This window comes from Pelodiscus sinensis, chromosome 2 (genome assembly GCF_049634645.1).
Source record: "Pelodiscus sinensis isolate JC-2024 chromosome 2, ASM4963464v1, whole genome shotgun sequence".
Taxonomy (NCBI): domain Eukaryota; kingdom Metazoa; phylum Chordata; order Testudines; family Trionychidae; genus Pelodiscus; species Pelodiscus sinensis.
Genome location: NC_134712.1, coordinates 87236374 through 87252904, shown reverse-complemented (window position 1 = coordinate 87252904; position 16531 = coordinate 87236374). Strand labels below are relative to the sequence as shown.

The 16531-nt window shown below is 41.3% G+C and overlaps 1 protein-coding gene across 3 annotated transcripts in view; it reads left to right on the top strand.

Annotated features, from left to right (window-relative positions):
* AFG3L2 (AFG3 like matrix AAA peptidase subunit 2) overlaps positions 1-16531 on the top strand; it is a 41337-nt gene that overhangs the window by 13620 nt on the left and 11186 nt on the right. For 2 of the 3 annotated variants that reach the window (XM_006117494.4, XM_075920999.1), the window contains 7 exons: positions 1269-1343; positions 3533-3657; positions 7885-8158; positions 8838-8975; positions 14306-14459; positions 15525-15632; positions 15823-15948. In XM_006117494.4, the coding sequence (XP_006117556.4) occupies positions 1269-1343; positions 3533-3657; positions 7885-8158; positions 8838-8975; positions 14306-14459; positions 15525-15632; positions 15823-15948 (1000 nt within the window). The remainder of the gene's footprint in view (positions 1-1268; positions 1344-3532; positions 3658-7884; positions 8159-8837; positions 8976-14305; positions 14460-15524; positions 15633-15822; positions 15949-16531) is intronic. The other variant, XM_006117495.4, reaches the window with a different exon arrangement.

Genomic DNA, 16531 nt, shown 5'->3' with positions numbered 1-16531 from the left:
CCTGCAGCTGCAGGGAAGGCCACTCTGCTCCTGAACAGTTTCTGCCTAGGGACAGCTCCTGGCTGAGGCCATATCTATGATTCTGGCTAAATTGGTACAGTACTGCTGAAATTTAATGCAAGCAGGGTTGATTTTAGTAGATCTGGTGAAGACATGAAAAATTTATGGGAGAGCACTCTCCCATTGATTTGTATACTCCATCTACCTGAGAAGCGTAAGGGAAGTTGGCAGAAGAGGTTTCCCCCATCACAATAGCACAGGAACAAGTGGATCTAGCTAGGTCAACTTCATTTACATTATCTACCTAAGTGAAGTACTGTAACTTGGGGCTGGTGTTACACTACTGCAGTAAATTGACCTAAGTGAATAGGGCTATGAAAGCAGTGCTGCAGAGTGTTTCTTTTATGGGGCTGGAGACAACTGATCTCTGCAGGGAAAGCTACAATCCTAGTGATGCTGAAGAGGAATGAGGTGAAGTCTGCAGGGGCGTCAACCCTGTTGAATTGCTACTGCCCCAGGGACAGCTCCCAGGTTCTCAGCTGTTGGGTGAGGGTCCATGACACCAGGGCTTCACTGCCACCACAGGACTGTGATATCTGATCTGTGCTGGCACAGGGTGTAGTGGGAGGCTGTACTTATGCTGATTGTTACTGATGTTTTTTTTCATTTATTACAGTGTAAGTTGAAACTGACAATTTATAGCATCTATATATTTTAAATTGAATCCCGCCAAGCCTATCAGTAAGACAGACCCTTAATTCAGTTGAAAGGGGCACTCAAATCAGAGCTCTCATTTGCAGGGTGAGGTGGGGGAGAAGGTAGACAGAGGCTGATCCCAGGTCCCCGCAGACAGAAGCTGATAGAGGCAGCAGTGCAGAGAGGGGCAGGTGGCACCCTTCATCTTGGCACTCAGTTTCCCTCTTCCCATTCAGCATAGCCATCCCTATAAGAACTGACTCCTCCTTCCCTCCTTTCCCCCTCGGTTGCCTCTGATATAGAGGCAGCAAGGAGTGCAGGAAAATGAATGTAGTTGACAAGATTGACGGATAAGTCTACATGTTGACATCCCTGTTGTTTTTTAATAGAATGGCCATCTCAACCTCAACTGTACCATATAGTTGAGATGCTAATCTCAAACTTTACTTTGCTTCTTCTCTACATTAAAAGGAAGATGTGGAATTGCATCCTGTTACATCAATGGAGAATCTGGGCTGCATTTTTTAAAAAATGCAGTGCATTCTAAAAATGTTTATTCCTTCCTCTTGCAGGTAGACAGACTAGAAGTCGTGAACAAACGCTTTGTTAGAGTGGTCTTTACCCCAGGAAAGTCTCCTATGGAGGGGGTAAGTTTTAGGTTTTAATATGGATAAATTTATTGTAGAAGGAAGCAAAACTATCTTCATTTCAAGTACAAAATTGTTGCTGCAGAGAACTTGGTCTTTCTAATACCATTCTCCTTTTTTTTTTTTTTAAACTTTTGTAGGATTATTTTTTAATATTATTACTGTTTTATTTTCCTGTGTCTCCTGGTTCTTTGCCTCTATCTATGCTCTACCCCTGTAAATAGCTAAAACCAAGACACATTATGAAGCTAATTTAAAAACATCGTGGTTTTTCTTTCCTTCCAATGTCCACTATCTTAGTCCATGAGCAGAGCCTTCAGAAATCTGTGTTTTAGCTGCTAGTAGTTTCCTACTGTAAATAGTCCACAACATGCTGCATCACCTGGTACTGAAAATCCTTTTGTAGTACGTGTATTTATTTATAAATTCACTTGACTGCCCCACTGAAAAGAAAAAGTTTGGATCTTCATGACTTTTCAGTTTGCACTGTGAAGTGAAAACTGAAGATATTATCACAGTCAAAAATCCATTTGGTGTCTTAAACATTGGTGAAACCTGGTTATTTCGGGTAACTAGTTCCCTGTAACTTGGAAAGTATGAGCATAAGTGCTGGCTAAGGTGCTCCACAGAGTAGAGTACCCAAATACAAGCCTATATTCCCTGTAAATTACACACACTTGTGGCGAAGGCACAACAATTTTTCATGTACCACTCATGTCACAAACTGCCACTCAGTTTCCTCTGCTCGTGGGGTGGGTGCTGCAATGGCTAGACTAATGATTAAGGCTGAGCAGGGCAAACTGCTGAGATCTCTTTCTAGGCTGAACTGGATTTTCTCTCTCCAACTCAAGACTCAGCATCTTCCCTCAGTCCCAATGCAGAGCACTCATTCTCTTATCATTGACTGTCCCCCTGCAGCCCCAATTCACTCTGCTTCTCACATGCAACACCCACCAAACATACCCCATTCTCCTTACACCATTATTCCTCTGTTCCCTCCACCCTGACACTCAGTTCCCCTCTACCCATTCAGCATAGCCACCCTGATAAGAACACTCTTTTTTAAGTGAAGTTTGCCCAAAGACTAAAATATAGTGCTTAGTGGCCCATGCAACCCTAAGAAAATGTAGAGGGAGACGTTGATAACTATTGACATATTTGGGTGACAACAATGATCATTTCAAGCAGGCTTAAAGTGAAGTAGGCTGGATAACTTCACCGCTGGCCATATCCCTACACATCATTCCGTGTTTAAGACATTATGTAGTTATCTCTTCTATTTTTAGATTGTACCCAAGAGGCTTTTTTTCTAGACTATCAGCTTTTGCTGAGCCAGTGTCTTGAAATATGCAATAGTTATTTCATCATTGGAACTAATGTGTCTTACTGCTCATATTTGTACACTTTCTCTTTAACCTATTAAACCATGATTGGCCTTGATTTCTTTACCAGTTAATGGTTAAGGTCATAATTTTATGCAATATTAGGTTTTCAGGGTAGTCACAATGAGAGAGACAAATCCCAGAAACATGTTTCTTAAAATTAAAAAATCTAGTTTCAGCATTGTTTCAAACCTGAGTGGTGTGGTAACAAAAATAGTGTATTAACTACTAAGCACTGTGACAAAAGTTAATAGTTAAAGTGCCATAGCAAGGCACATTTTGAAATTTCTTTTTAAACCTGAGTGAGCAGCCTCCTTCCTCTTCAGGTGAAATAATCATTACTAAGACCAAGTGCCACTGTATATTTGCTGGGCTCTTGCTCTCTCTGCCACATAGGCAGCCCTAAGTTTCCCTTTGAAAATGTTAATGTCTGGTCTTTTGTGCTCATTGCAGTCATCCTCTCATTTAAAAAGTAAAAAAAGTCAAAATTTAAGCCTGTTAGAAGTGCATGAAAATCCTGGCATATGACTTCTGTGATTGCATGATCAAAGTCAGGTCTTAGTAATGGTCCTCCAGTAATAATTTAGGTGATACGTAAGTTTCCTTAAATCTAAACTCATTCTGTTCTGCAGTAAATATACATTACAATTTTGTAAATTAAATATTTCAGTTCTGAAATAGTGAATCAGTCCTTTAGTCTGAAGTGAGGTCACTGACTTTTATGTCTGTTTTTTATCTTTAGATGGATTGCGAAGAGGCTGAAACAAATTATTCATCTTGTGCTGATCATAATTTTATTTTTTATAGCAGTATGTCTGGTTCAATATTGGTAGCGTGGACACTTTTGAACGGAATCTGGAAACTGCACAGCAAGAGTTGGGAATAGAAGGAGAGAACAGATTACCTGTAGTCTACTCAGCAGAAAGTGATGGGTAAGAAGCTGTTTAAACACTAGATACATAGATAAACTTTCTTTCCCAGTGGAATAGTAGGATTGCCTGGTATGCATATCATGGCACACTAGATGGCAGTATTATGAAGCAGTCATTCTGCTTTGACCTTTGTGTGTGTTCAATATACTGTACATACAATCAGGAGCAGATGAGGATTTTGCGGGGCCCAGGGCAGCACAATTTCACGGGGCCTCCCCTTTGACATGGCGCATGCGCGGTGGCGCCACGGCGCACGCGCGGGGCTTCTTGAAGTGCGGGGCAGCCGCCCCGCTTGCCCTGCCCTATATCCGCCACTGCATATAATAAACTACTTTATTCAGAGTTTTCATTACATGTAAGCTTTTCCCAAGCTTAGTTTCTTATTACATATTACTTATCTGTTTCTGTGTATCTGCAGTTTAAACTTAATTTAGGTTTGCAGCACCTGTGTTACCCAAATAAAGAGTAGTGGCTCCAAAACAAAACTTACATTCTTTCCATTTATCTACTGTGGCTTTGTTTTTCTGAACTGGCTTTAGTACAGACCCCAACTGTCCCTCTTGTTAGAAGTGTGTATCCCGGACTCTGAATGGCTGAGGTGTATGGGAAATGGGTTTTTTTAGCTCAGTAATTTAGTTTCATTCTGGTCCATCGGAGCAGTTATTGAAAGAATGACTGCTGTTAAGGGGTTTCTTGACCCCTTAAGGAGATATAAACCTGTTCTGGCCTCTTGAGAAGCTGCTAGGCACTTGGCTGCTGCCTCTCCATATTTGCATGTTCTTTCACTCTCTGTCACTGTTGCCACCATCTGAATTGGCATATTTTTTCTCACTCTATACTAGGTATTGATGCATGGCAGGGTTCTCTCTGAGTTGTGCGCTTGCATAGGAAAAAATTTCCACCACACCCACCTCCTGTGCAGAGCCGCACAGCCTCATGGCAGGCGGTAGGAGGCTGGTCTGGTGACCAGGAGTGGCAAGTACCGGGGTCTGTACTAGTGGGGAAGGCAAGTAGTACTAGTAGAGGCAAGGACAGTGGGGGCCTGGCACAGAAGCTGGACAGGTGGGGGGCAAAAGCACCAGCCGTTTGTGGTGGTGGGAGGTACCGAGTGTAGGTAAATTCTGGGGGCCCTGGGCTGGGCACTGCTCTCTGTACGGGAGAGGGGAAACAGGCAAGATGTGGGGCTAGGGACAGGTCTTTTGGCTGTGGGCCCTAGACTCAGGTACTGTCTGTTTATTTCTGGGGGAGCAGATAGCATGGCCCTGGCATATACAGGCAGTCCCCGAGTTATGCGGATCTGACTTATGTCGGATCTGCACTTACGAACAGGGCTTTTCTCGCCCCAGGAACTCGCGGGCAGCGGGACCACCCAGACGAGCAGTGGTCCCGCCACCGCGTCCTCCGGGGCAAGAAAAGCTGCTCCGGGTGTCCCTGGTCTGCTGAGGACCCCTCCCAGCAGACCAGGGACACCCGGAGCAAAGCCTTGGAGGCGGCGGGGTCCCGCGCCTCTGCGGCTTTGCTCCGGAGCAAAGCCTTGGAGGCGCAGGACCCCGCCGCCTCTGCGGCTTTGCTCGGGGTGTCCCTGGTCTGCTGGGAACCCCTCCCATCAGACCAGGGACACCCCGAGCAGACCAGGGATACCTGGAGCATAGTCTTGGAGGCGTGGGACCCCCCGCCTCCAAGGCTTTGCTCTGGGTGTCCGTGGTCTGCTGGGGACCCCCCCCCAGCGGACCAGGGACACCCGGAGCAAAGCCACAGAGGCGTGGGACCCCGCCGCCCCTGCGGCTTTGCTCCGGGTCTCCCATATCTGCTGGGGGGGGGGGGGGAGGCGCAGCTAGTGTGCCCCCCCCCCCCAGCAGACCAGGCTTTTGTTGTGGACGCCTGGGGTAGAGCAGCTGGGGTGCTGCCAGGTTGGTCCTGGGGGGACCTACCTGGCAGCACCCCAGCTGTTCTGTCCCAGGCTCCAGATTCAGCCGCTGTTGAAACTGATCAGTGGCTGATTCCAGGAAGCCTGGGGCAGAGCAACTCTGCCTAGGGCTTCCTGTAGTCAGCCGCTGATCAGTTTCAGTAGCGGCTGAATCTGGAGCCAGTTCCGACTTACCTACAAATTCAACTTAAGAACAAACCTATAGTCCCTATCTTGTACATAACCCGGGGACTGCCTGTATACTGCTGGCATATGGGGGGCAGATTGCAAGGTTGGGCACAACTACAGAGTATATGCGGGGGTAGGTAGTTTGCCAGGCCTATAGAGAAACCAGCTGGCTGTATATGGTCCTGATGGGGGCACAGACAGTGGGGCATACACCGTGTGTGTTGGGGGAGGATCCAGCTAGCTGGGTGGTTTTCAGAGTGCAGGGTCATGCACCTTGTCAATTACCTGCTTCGTATTTTTTTTTTTTTTTTTACATAACAATTTAAATTATATATAATTTAGTTAGTAACTGGTGGGTGCCACAGTGGCGCACAGCTACATAAGCACACATAATGTCATATTGGTACAAAAGACAAAACTCACTCCGCTCACAGATGGAAAATCTTAGAGGGAATACTGAAGCACAGTGTTCTTGTTTTCTCTATGGGACTAGGAAAGAGAGTCCAATTTAGCCTGGATTCAATTCCTTGATTCCCCACAAACTGCCAATATGACTTTGAGCCAAGTCACTTAAACCTTGTCATCTTTGCTGAAATGGTGCATTTTTTTTCCCTAGGGGTAACTTGTGCATGAGCTGTTCCAGGTAAAAACTCAGTGAAGACTGCCCACTTTTTTTGATTGACCTCAAGGTCAGCACTATACCCCTGTCAGAAGTTGATACAGTAAACTGAAGTGCATTGTCTTCACTGTATTTTCAGTGGGGATAGCTCGCATGTATTCATTACCCTGAAGTCAAAACACACTTCTCTTAGTTAAGACAAGGCTTATATGATGTCTCTGTGACTCAGTCCTCATCAGTAAAATTGAAATGTAAGGTACTTCCCAGGGATATTGTGACAATAAATGCACTATGAAAATGGAGATGTCTTAAGTACCTGAGGTAACTAGCTTTCAAAGGGCTGTGTTGGTACACAATGAGCAGTGATGGTGAAAAGTGTATGAAGCATGGTGAGCATGGGTACAAAGACAGAATCTACTGGGATTGAATGAGGAAGGCAAAAAGGAGTAAATAGAGTGAAATAACAGCATAGCAAAAAGAAGCATTAGAGAAAATAGGGAGGAGGAGTTAAGGGGGAAAACAATGTCTGCAAGAGATGTTCCAGCATAAAGATTGGGAGCTATTGTCTTAGGACATAACTGGCAATCTCATTAGCTGAGAAGGTTTTAACGGGCACGGAAACAGCTGCTTCTCTCTTCCGAGTGGTGTTCTGACTAAAATATTGGGACATACTGTCATTTCCCATTGTGCTTGTTACAAGGATAAGTATATGACTTTAGTTTCCAGTTCTATCACTTGTCACTAATTAGATATGTAAGAGTATTTTACTGTTTAAATGCTGTTCACCTTTGTCTTTTTTTAAGGGCTTTAATTCAAATGTATTTCAACCCTCCTTTTTAACTGTTGATTCTTTGCAGTTGTGATCAGGAAAAGGAAGCTCTATAGAATCTGGTTATGGTTTTTCTAGTTGGGTATCTGTTCCCATATTTTTCCCTTAATCTTGTATGCAACTTGAAAAATATTTACAGGTTCGACCTCCCTAGTCCGGGACCTGACTGGTCCTGCATGACGGATTTTTCTGGAGCAAGGGAGGTCATTTCTGGCCCCCCTGCTCTGCCCTTCCCTTCCCCTTCCCCCCCCCCCCCCCCCAAGCTTCCCATCCCTCCTCTCCCTGTGGCTTATATGAGCCACATGCCGGACTTCCCAGCTCATACTCCCTCTCCCCTGCAGCTCATCTGGGCTGTGCATCGCCTCCTCTTTCCGCCCCCCAGTGCTGTGCTCATTTTGCTCTCTTCCCCCCCCCCCCCCCCATTCCCTGCAGCACACCAGGGCACTCTGATTCTGGAACATCTGTGGTCCTTCAGACCACGGATGTTGCCAGATCAAAGAGTTCCGGTTTATGGAGGTGCACCCTATACAAATATTATCTCTGGCTAAATTTATCTGTAGTTTACTAGATCATAAACAGCGATGCATAACCTCAGATCTACAATAGAAATCATTTTGTATACATTTGAATATATAATGGTGACTCTTCATTAATGTGTGGTTATTTTCCATCTTCTCTCCTCAGCTCATTTCTTCTGAGCATGCTGCCCACAGTCCTTATAGTTGGCTTCTTACTATACACTTTAAGAAGAGGGCCTGCTGGAATGGGTCGAACAGGGCGAGGAATGGGTGGACTCTTCAGTGTAGGTGAAACCACAGCCAAGGTCCTAAAGGATGAAATAGATGTAAAATTCAAAGATGTAGCAGGCTGTGAAGAGGCCAAATTAGAAATAATGGAGTTTGTTAACTTTCTGAAAAACCCAAAGCAGTATCAGGATCTAGGAGCAAAAATCCCAAAGGTAAGGGATAACTCAAAGGATGAGGGATATATAAAACTTTGTGAATCCTTTTTCCTTTCCTCATGTAAAATTATTTCAACTACCAAGCTATGCTGTCGGGAGTTTTGAATCCAAGAACCTTAAAGTAGATGGTGCTCTCAAACTCTTGTCTTCTGGCAAAGATTCTGAAGAAAAGCCAGTATTAAGAGCCAACAGTGTGCATTGCTACAAGATTATCCCTATCCCAAGAGGCATATTCCATAGTCATGTTGGCCAAAATTAGTGAACAAGAGAAAATTTACAGGCTATATCATATAATCCGTTGCTGTAAATCTACCTCTTTTTTCCCTCTCCTTCCGCCTCCTTCTCCCCCCCCCCCATCCCATTTTATACCTACCATACTGAAGTTCATATTTTTCAAAATTTTGGCCAAAGTTCTTTGAATTTACTTCTTACACTAAATCTGTTTTTAAAAACAAATGGTCATATGATGTCTGATTTTGATCTTGCATATGCTGGTTTAACACAAGTATAACTCCAGGAAATTTAAGTGAGATGAGAATCTGATCCACCAAAACTTGATTTTTCACCCTGTTTTAGACCTCTTGTATTGGACTGATTATCTGGAGAAGATGGTCTGATAGAAATGTTATCACATACATTTTTCTTTGAAAGAAGCTAATTATGCTCCTTTTTGCAGGGGGCCATTCTGACAGGTCCTCCAGGCACTGGGAAAACCCTTCTAGCTAAAGCAACTGCAGGAGAAGCTAATGTTCCATTCATTACAGTCAATGGCTCTGAGTTCTTAGAGATGTTTGTCGGCGTGGGTCCAGCTAGAGTAAGTCTTTGGTCTTGCTCTGTTATTGCAGCATCAGTTGTTTAAAAGACACTGTCAAGGTTGGTAGGCCAAAAGTTTGATATCCCTTAAGTTAGTCATCTGTTCAATAGTCTATTAATAATTTCAGGTGTTTCTCATTAATAATAATCACAGTTACCTTATTTTTTAAAAAAATTAGTGCCATTATTCTGCAGTTGTGGGCCATTCTGTGCTTCTTACTTTGCTGTGTTTGCTCATAACTTCGTTCTGATGCACTTACATCTGTGACTGCAGCCTTGGCAATGTCTCTTACCTCACTAAATTTTTGTCAGCATTTCACTGAGACCTTTGGTCCCTTTTAAATGTGTCTTCATAAACTTGTCTGGGTCATAATTTTGCTTCTAGCTGAAAGTTGAGCTAAGACGACTTAGTCCCAAATCTGTGTATTAAACCTGTTTGGCTGTTCTAAAGAAGGTTATAAAATAACATTTTCAGATGTAGTTTTGCATATATGCATAACAAATTAATGAACTGGAATTAAAATTTAAATATATAATGTCCAACCCTAAGATACAAGCAGTTTGAATACAGGTTTCAGACATAACTGTAACATAACAGCTTGTTCATCCCTAACATGATTTTGCAGCTTTTACTGATAAAAGTGCTGCTTGTGGTTAAGGGATTTTTGGGTGAGGTGGTACCTAATCACTGGAACTGGACCATTAACTTCATGTAGATCAGTAGCTTTAACCCATATGTACTCATAGAATCATAGAATACTAGGACTGGAAGGGACCTTGAGAGGTCATCGAGTCCAGTCCCCTGTCCACATAGCAGGACCATGTTTATATAAATAGATTTAAAAAAATATTACCAGCCCCACCAATATTAAGGTTACTCAACACTTCCTGTTTTCAGTTGCTTATAATAGGGTCAAGCTCTAATTTATTTATTTATTTTCATGCTGTGAGTTTGCCTTGGGCTGAATTCTTATGGAAAACTTCAGCCCAAACAGTTCAGCAGTTTCTAATTTCATGACTAGGAAAGAATACATTGCTTTGCCTATATGAAAAGTTTCTGCTCTGTGTGTCTGTGTGTGTATTTGTATTTTAAATGCAATGCCTATCACCCTCCAATTCTTTGGATTAGAGACTTGAAATTTGGCAGGGAGGGGTGGCCTATGAGTCTGGGTTTTGCCTTTTGTAGTCTGTGAAAATGCATCCAAATCTGATATAAATCTTCAAAAAAAAATTAAGTTCAGCTCAGTAGAGATTTAATAGCTAAATTCTCCAAAGATCTGATGCACATTGAACGTGCTTAAGCATTTCAGCTGTTAGCGCTGATCAGACTACACGTGTGCCATCCCCACAAAGTGAGTGAGAATATTTTATTTCCCCTCTGTGATATTCCAGTCATATGCAGGGGAGATATGTACTATTTCCCAAGAGTGGGACAAAAGCAGGGCTGCAAGAGTAGATTGGGGCAGGAGCCTGGAATTAAGTTGGAATGGTAGACTGGGACCGGATGGGAAAGAGAATTGGGATGAGAGGGCATGTATTGAAGGAGGCTGCTACTAGTAACCAGTAAAGGAAAGATGTAGGGAAGACTGAAAGTCAGTTGTTTTGGCAGGGGGCAATGACACTAATACAAAATCTGGAGTTGGGGAGTTACTGGGACTGGCTGGACAAGAGAACTAGGAACCATTGAGGAGAATGGGGACAGGGCAGAGAAGACACAAATCTGACAAGGAGCTAGGATATATTGGTGAGAACTTGGATTAGCTTGGTTTAGCAACTGGGACAATCTGGGAGAGGTGAAAGAAGATTATATGAAGAGCCTGCTGAGGAAGAATGGGACTGGGAATTAGTGCTGAAGAAGGAAGAGACTGCCTGGATGAGAAGACGAGGTGGTGACTAGGACTGACTGAGCAAAGAAACTTGGGACAGAAAAAGGTGGTGGTGAAAGAAAACAATATCTGAATGGGTAAAGATAATGGGACTGGGACAAGGAGCCAGAAGTGAGGAAGAGATAGGACTGGACAAGGAAAGTTATGGGGGATGAAGCAAGAAGGATGAAGGTCTGGGAGAATGGGCAGAAGTCTGTTCCTCCTAGAGAGTAATTCCATCCAGAACCTGGAATGGAACTTATGATTCATGAGTCTCGCCATTCCTCTCATCAGAAAGTATGAAGGGAAAGCCACTGACAAAGGGTTTCATCCTCCTTAGTGCTGTGTTCCTATATAAAGTATGACAGCCTACCACTGCTAGCAGTTTTTGTTGTCTCAAGTCTGCTGTGCATAAAGATTCCAACCCAACCAATGACCCATGTGGGTATCAATATGAGGCCACATGATGAAATTTCTGATTTTTCAGTTCGCTTTTTTTAAAAATCCAATACATTTTTAAAAAAAGGAAATTGTTAAAAACATTATTTAAACTGCTGTGTCAAGCACTGAGAATGAAGAAACTAGAGTTAAGGTTACCTGTGTAGTTTCAATTCAGCCTCCTTGTATATGTGCATTACAGCATAGTCTTTAATTACACAATCACGTAACTTTTTTTTCCCCACAGACATCTGCCTCATTTGTTATATTGTGTGGAAGGTGCTTGATTAATGAGAAGCTGTTCAGTGTATTATTTTATCCTGATGGTTCTGTCTGTTCCTAAGCTTTATTAACTTTATCCAACTAAAACCCTGCTTTGAATATAGAATTTAATTTCCATATTCGTTTTTATGGTGCTTCTCCATATGGCATTGGAATGCTTCAACATTAAGAGATCTTCACAAAACCTCTGTGAGGAGTAAGAATGTTGGTATCCCCATTTTGTATATAGGGACCTGAGGCACAGAATTAAAGTGAGATTTCTGGGTGCCAAATCTGAGACAACTAGGACTTAAGCTTTCAGCCTTGAGCAGTACGCAAAATTTATATATTCAAGTACAGTTCTTGTTTTCAACATTACTTTGCATTTCAGAGTGCTCAACATGTCTGCAAATCAAGTCCCATTCTCAAGTTGGATGCCTAGAGAATGAGGAACCAACAGTTAGTGATCAGCAGTGGAAAAGTTTGATTTGACTGATTTGCTTAGCACCACACAGGAACTCTGGCAGAGGCAGGGATAGAATCCAGTTCTCTAGGGTTCAATCTTTTCTTCAATGCCCTGCCTTACTTATTACAAATCTCTCATCTTCAACAAATCAGATCCTGCAGATAGGAATATTTTAGCAAACAGCCCTGATTCATCATCAGAGCAGGTCTATCCTGTTGACTAATAAAATGAGATCATGTAATTTAAAACCATATTATAATGAATATGCACAGGGGCATGCAACTTTGCAATTTTTATTCTGGGGCTTCCTAACTTTTGAGTGCTTAAGCAACCTTAATGTTAACATAGTTTTTGTATACAGGAAACCCTCTCCATTTTCAGTAGATGCGTACCTGGCATTATGATAGATGGCAAAATTTGTGAATATTGGGAACCATGGCTCGCAACCATTGCGGGAAATTCCCCCGCAGCTCAGGATAGTGGACATAAGTGCGCAAATATGCGGAACCACAAATTGTGAACGTCTCCTGTATATCAAACAATTGTTTTCTCCAAAATTCATTTCTCATTCCTCACTCTTTTACCTTATTTGAGATGTGCCTTTATTTTACAGCTTTAATAACCAGAGTAGTAAAGCTGTAAAATTGGATAATATTGGCAAATAGTTCTCCATAGACTCTTGTGTAAGTTTTCTCTTGGATTGGTTTACTCCCTTGGCTTCTCCCTTTCTATTTTTTTTCTGTTAGAGCCCTTTGTCATTTAGGTATTTTTCCCTCTTGCTGACTTGGCTCTCATGAGACCCTTGTGATCTGATTACTAGTGTAGGTCAGCAGAATACCGCCATACAGCCACTCAGAATCCAAAACCTAGACATTCTGTCTTACTGGCTACAACGTTCACAATTGGATAGGGTAGTTAATACCTTAGCTGAATTAAACCATAACTTTAAGTATAGCCTATATGCATGTTTTTTGAGGGACAGATAGACATTAAAAGGTAGAGGAAGAAATACGGTGTTTGAAAGCGAGGGAATCCAAAAAAAGATAGACATTCAAAATTCATATTACATCTCCTCTTAAGTCTCTAATTCTAAACCAATATTTTAAAACTTTGCTGAAAAAAAATTCCTGTGGCTTCACAGTATGTATGCTAGCTTCTAGGTTAAATCCATATCCCCAGCCAATGTAATGGATGTAGGATGGCATATTATAATTTAATGTGGCCACGGGTTAAGTCTGATCATGGCTGATGTCTGATACTTAAAGTTGATAAACTAAAGCTAACTAAGAATATATTGCACAATAGAACTAAATACATCTAGCACCAATTATTTTGATTGTAAAACCTTTTGTGTGTTGATTATTAATTACAAAACAAATCACTTGCCTCCAGTGGAGAAATACTATACCACATAGCTGTTCAACTTATTTAATTCTGTTTATTACATCACTTCAGTCAAGAAAATGACAGTTGAAAAGTCAGTCACATTTTATAGTAGAACTATGTAAAATGTTGGGAAAAGTGTCTCCAATATGTGTTTTGTGGTTATTTTAGAGTATTATCTGTTTGCTTGAGTGAAAAGGTTGTTGGGGGATTTTTATTGCTTTTTGCTTTTGTCTGCCTGGTGAAACTGCCACAGGTATCACTGACCTGGAGTCTATTCTCTTAAGATCCAGTTGGGATACCTGTGCAAACCCAGTGAAGGAGGGGCATGTAAATGTACCATTAAGGGTATAACCTGTTTTACAAAATCTTTATTGCCAGTGATTGTGTGTGGAGAGATTCTGTTCTGAGTTTGTAGGAGTGAACTTTAGAAAAATGTTTTCCTCCTGCAGTGAGGTCTGTATAGGTTGGACAGTCATCCAACTTGTAAAACAAATAGGTTTTGATCTGAAAACCATTAGAGATGAATTGGGACCCCACAATTTAATAAAGTTACTGCTCAGGATAAAACAGTGCTTAAATTAAACAAGTACAACACTGAGCAGTTTTTTCTCTTTATTTAAAAATGTAGCTTTCTGGTCTTGTACACTTTCCTAAAACAATCTGTGCAATCCAAAAATGTACGAAAGACAAGTTTATAAAACTCCTCTTGCATTACTGCTTTTTAGTCTTGCAGTATTGTGGCTTCATTGTAGTATTTCATTCCTTGCTATTGGAGCTAGAGGTTCTGTTTTGAACATAACAGTGAGATTAGCTGGACTCTTAAAAGCCAATAATGAGATTCTATGCTGTGACTCTGATCTTGGCTCTAAGTCTAGATCATTGAAAATAACTGAGGTATTGTATTCTCTTGTTAAGGTCCGGGATTTATTTGCTCTGGCTCGTAAAAATGCCCCTTGCATTCTCTTCATTGATGAAATAGATGCAGTAGGAAGGAAGAGAGGACGGGGCAACTTTGGAGGGCAAAGTGAACAAGAAAACACACTCAATCAACTTCTAGTAGAAATGGATGGTAATTATTTAGTTTCTAATACTTGGTTATAAAAAAGCACAGATATATCTTGATTATTTTGTAATGAAATGGGATAAATATAATATTGATCAAGCACAAGAATACAATTTTTTGTAGATGTGGATGCAGAGGGAAGAGAATGAAATACTTCATTAGATGTGATAAGTGAATTTTTAGGATTTATAACTTAAGTGTTCAGGAAGTAGAAGAGCAGAGATTCGGCGTGGGAATGTTAAATTTAGTTTAATCAACTAATTGATGGAATTTCCATTGACTAGTCAATTATACAATAAGTGGGGGAGTCACAGCAGGGTTAGCTCCTGGCCCCAGGAGCTAACCTCACTGCAGCTCTGTCTTTTAAATGTATGAAGAGCCAGTAGGCTCTTAATAGATTTAAAAAGCAGAAGCACAGCAGGGGGGACCTGGTGCGAGCTGAGAATCAGCTGTCCCAACTAGTGCTGGGTCTCTATCCCCCTCCCCCCCACACACACACTGCACACCAGCTGATAGAGGCAGCAAGAGGAATGGTGGGAGAAGTGACCTGAGGTTTGTTTCCATGACAGATGTATGTGCAAAAGTTTTTGCTCAAGCCAAATCCATCTCTAGCCAATTATGTTAATCCCACAATTTCATTAGCACTATGTTAATTGTCAAATCTGTAGGATAAGCTATATCTTAATATAGTGACTTACCAAAGGCAGAGTCCAAGCCCTGCCCCCCCGCTTTTTTTTTTTTAAACAAGTTGTGAGACTCCAGACACTTTCTGCCAAATACACTGATGAATTTCTGAGATTTACAATAGCCGTACCTTTTAGAGCTTGAGTGGATTAGTAAGTGGCTAGTTTTAAAAAGTGCTTCTTTTTAATTCACTGAAACGGTCTTACAAACGTGCAATTCTGTAAAGTAGATAGTCTAAATCACTTTCTGTTGCATCAGTTGATTTTTTTTAATTAATTAATAAATGATAATGCAGTATTAACCTTCTTCTCGTGTGTGTGTGTGTGTGTGTGTGTGTGTGTGTGTGTGTGTGTGTGTGGTTTTTGTTTGTTTGTTTTTGTTTAACAGGATTTAACACTACCACAAATGTAGTCATTTTGGCAGGCACCAACAGACCTGATATCTTAGATCCTGCACTAATGAGGCCTGGGCGCTTTGATAGACAGATCTACATCGGTAAGATTATCTGCATCTTAGCCTATTTGAGAGTGTTCCTACAAATACTTGGGGGCACAAGTTTTCCCCAAAATCATTGGAACTATTTCCATGCCTAAGTGTTTGCAGGAATGGATCTTAAATGTTTTTAATATGAAGATATGTGTTTATTATGTATTAAGTAATTTTTTTTCTTTTTAAACTCTTGAAGGACCTCCAGATATAAAGGGAAGAGCATCTATTTTCAAAGTTCACCTCAGGCCTCTGAAGCTAGAAAGCATCATAGATAAAGATAACCTGGCAAGAAAACTTGCATCACTAACTCCTGGGTTTTCAGGTAACTGAATTATAGAGTCATACTTTCTTTAAATATGCATAGTACATTAGCTACCAGGACCGTTTTCTTTCCTTCCACGTCTTCCTACGTCATTACTCTTGAATAGCTAATAATTTTTAGGTATAGTATGAAATTCTCATTCTGTTTCATCATTGTGACAAATCCAGATGGCAATTTGCTCCTCCCTTCACTAAAAAGTTAAGTTAGTTTTCTCACTATTTATGGAAACTGATATTTTTAAAATTGTTTTGGATGTTCCTTTTCTGACTCTAAATGTAATTTAAAAAAAAAAAAAAAAGCATACCCATTTATTATCTACCCCTGCAAATAGTTTAGTTATAATCAGATGTTGCTGCTTTTACTCAGATATTGAGACATGCTTCCCAGAAATAAATTACAGAAATTTGAATCACTGTTCTAATCCAGCCAAGGTCTTTTTCAATCAAAAATGGTTGCCACCTGACAGTAGTGGTCTATATAAAATTGTCTCTATGTAACTGTGTCTACAACACTGTGCCACCACTATAGTTGTCATCAGTTGGTGCCATTATATGGAGTCTCTTTAGACATACCAGTGATTGAA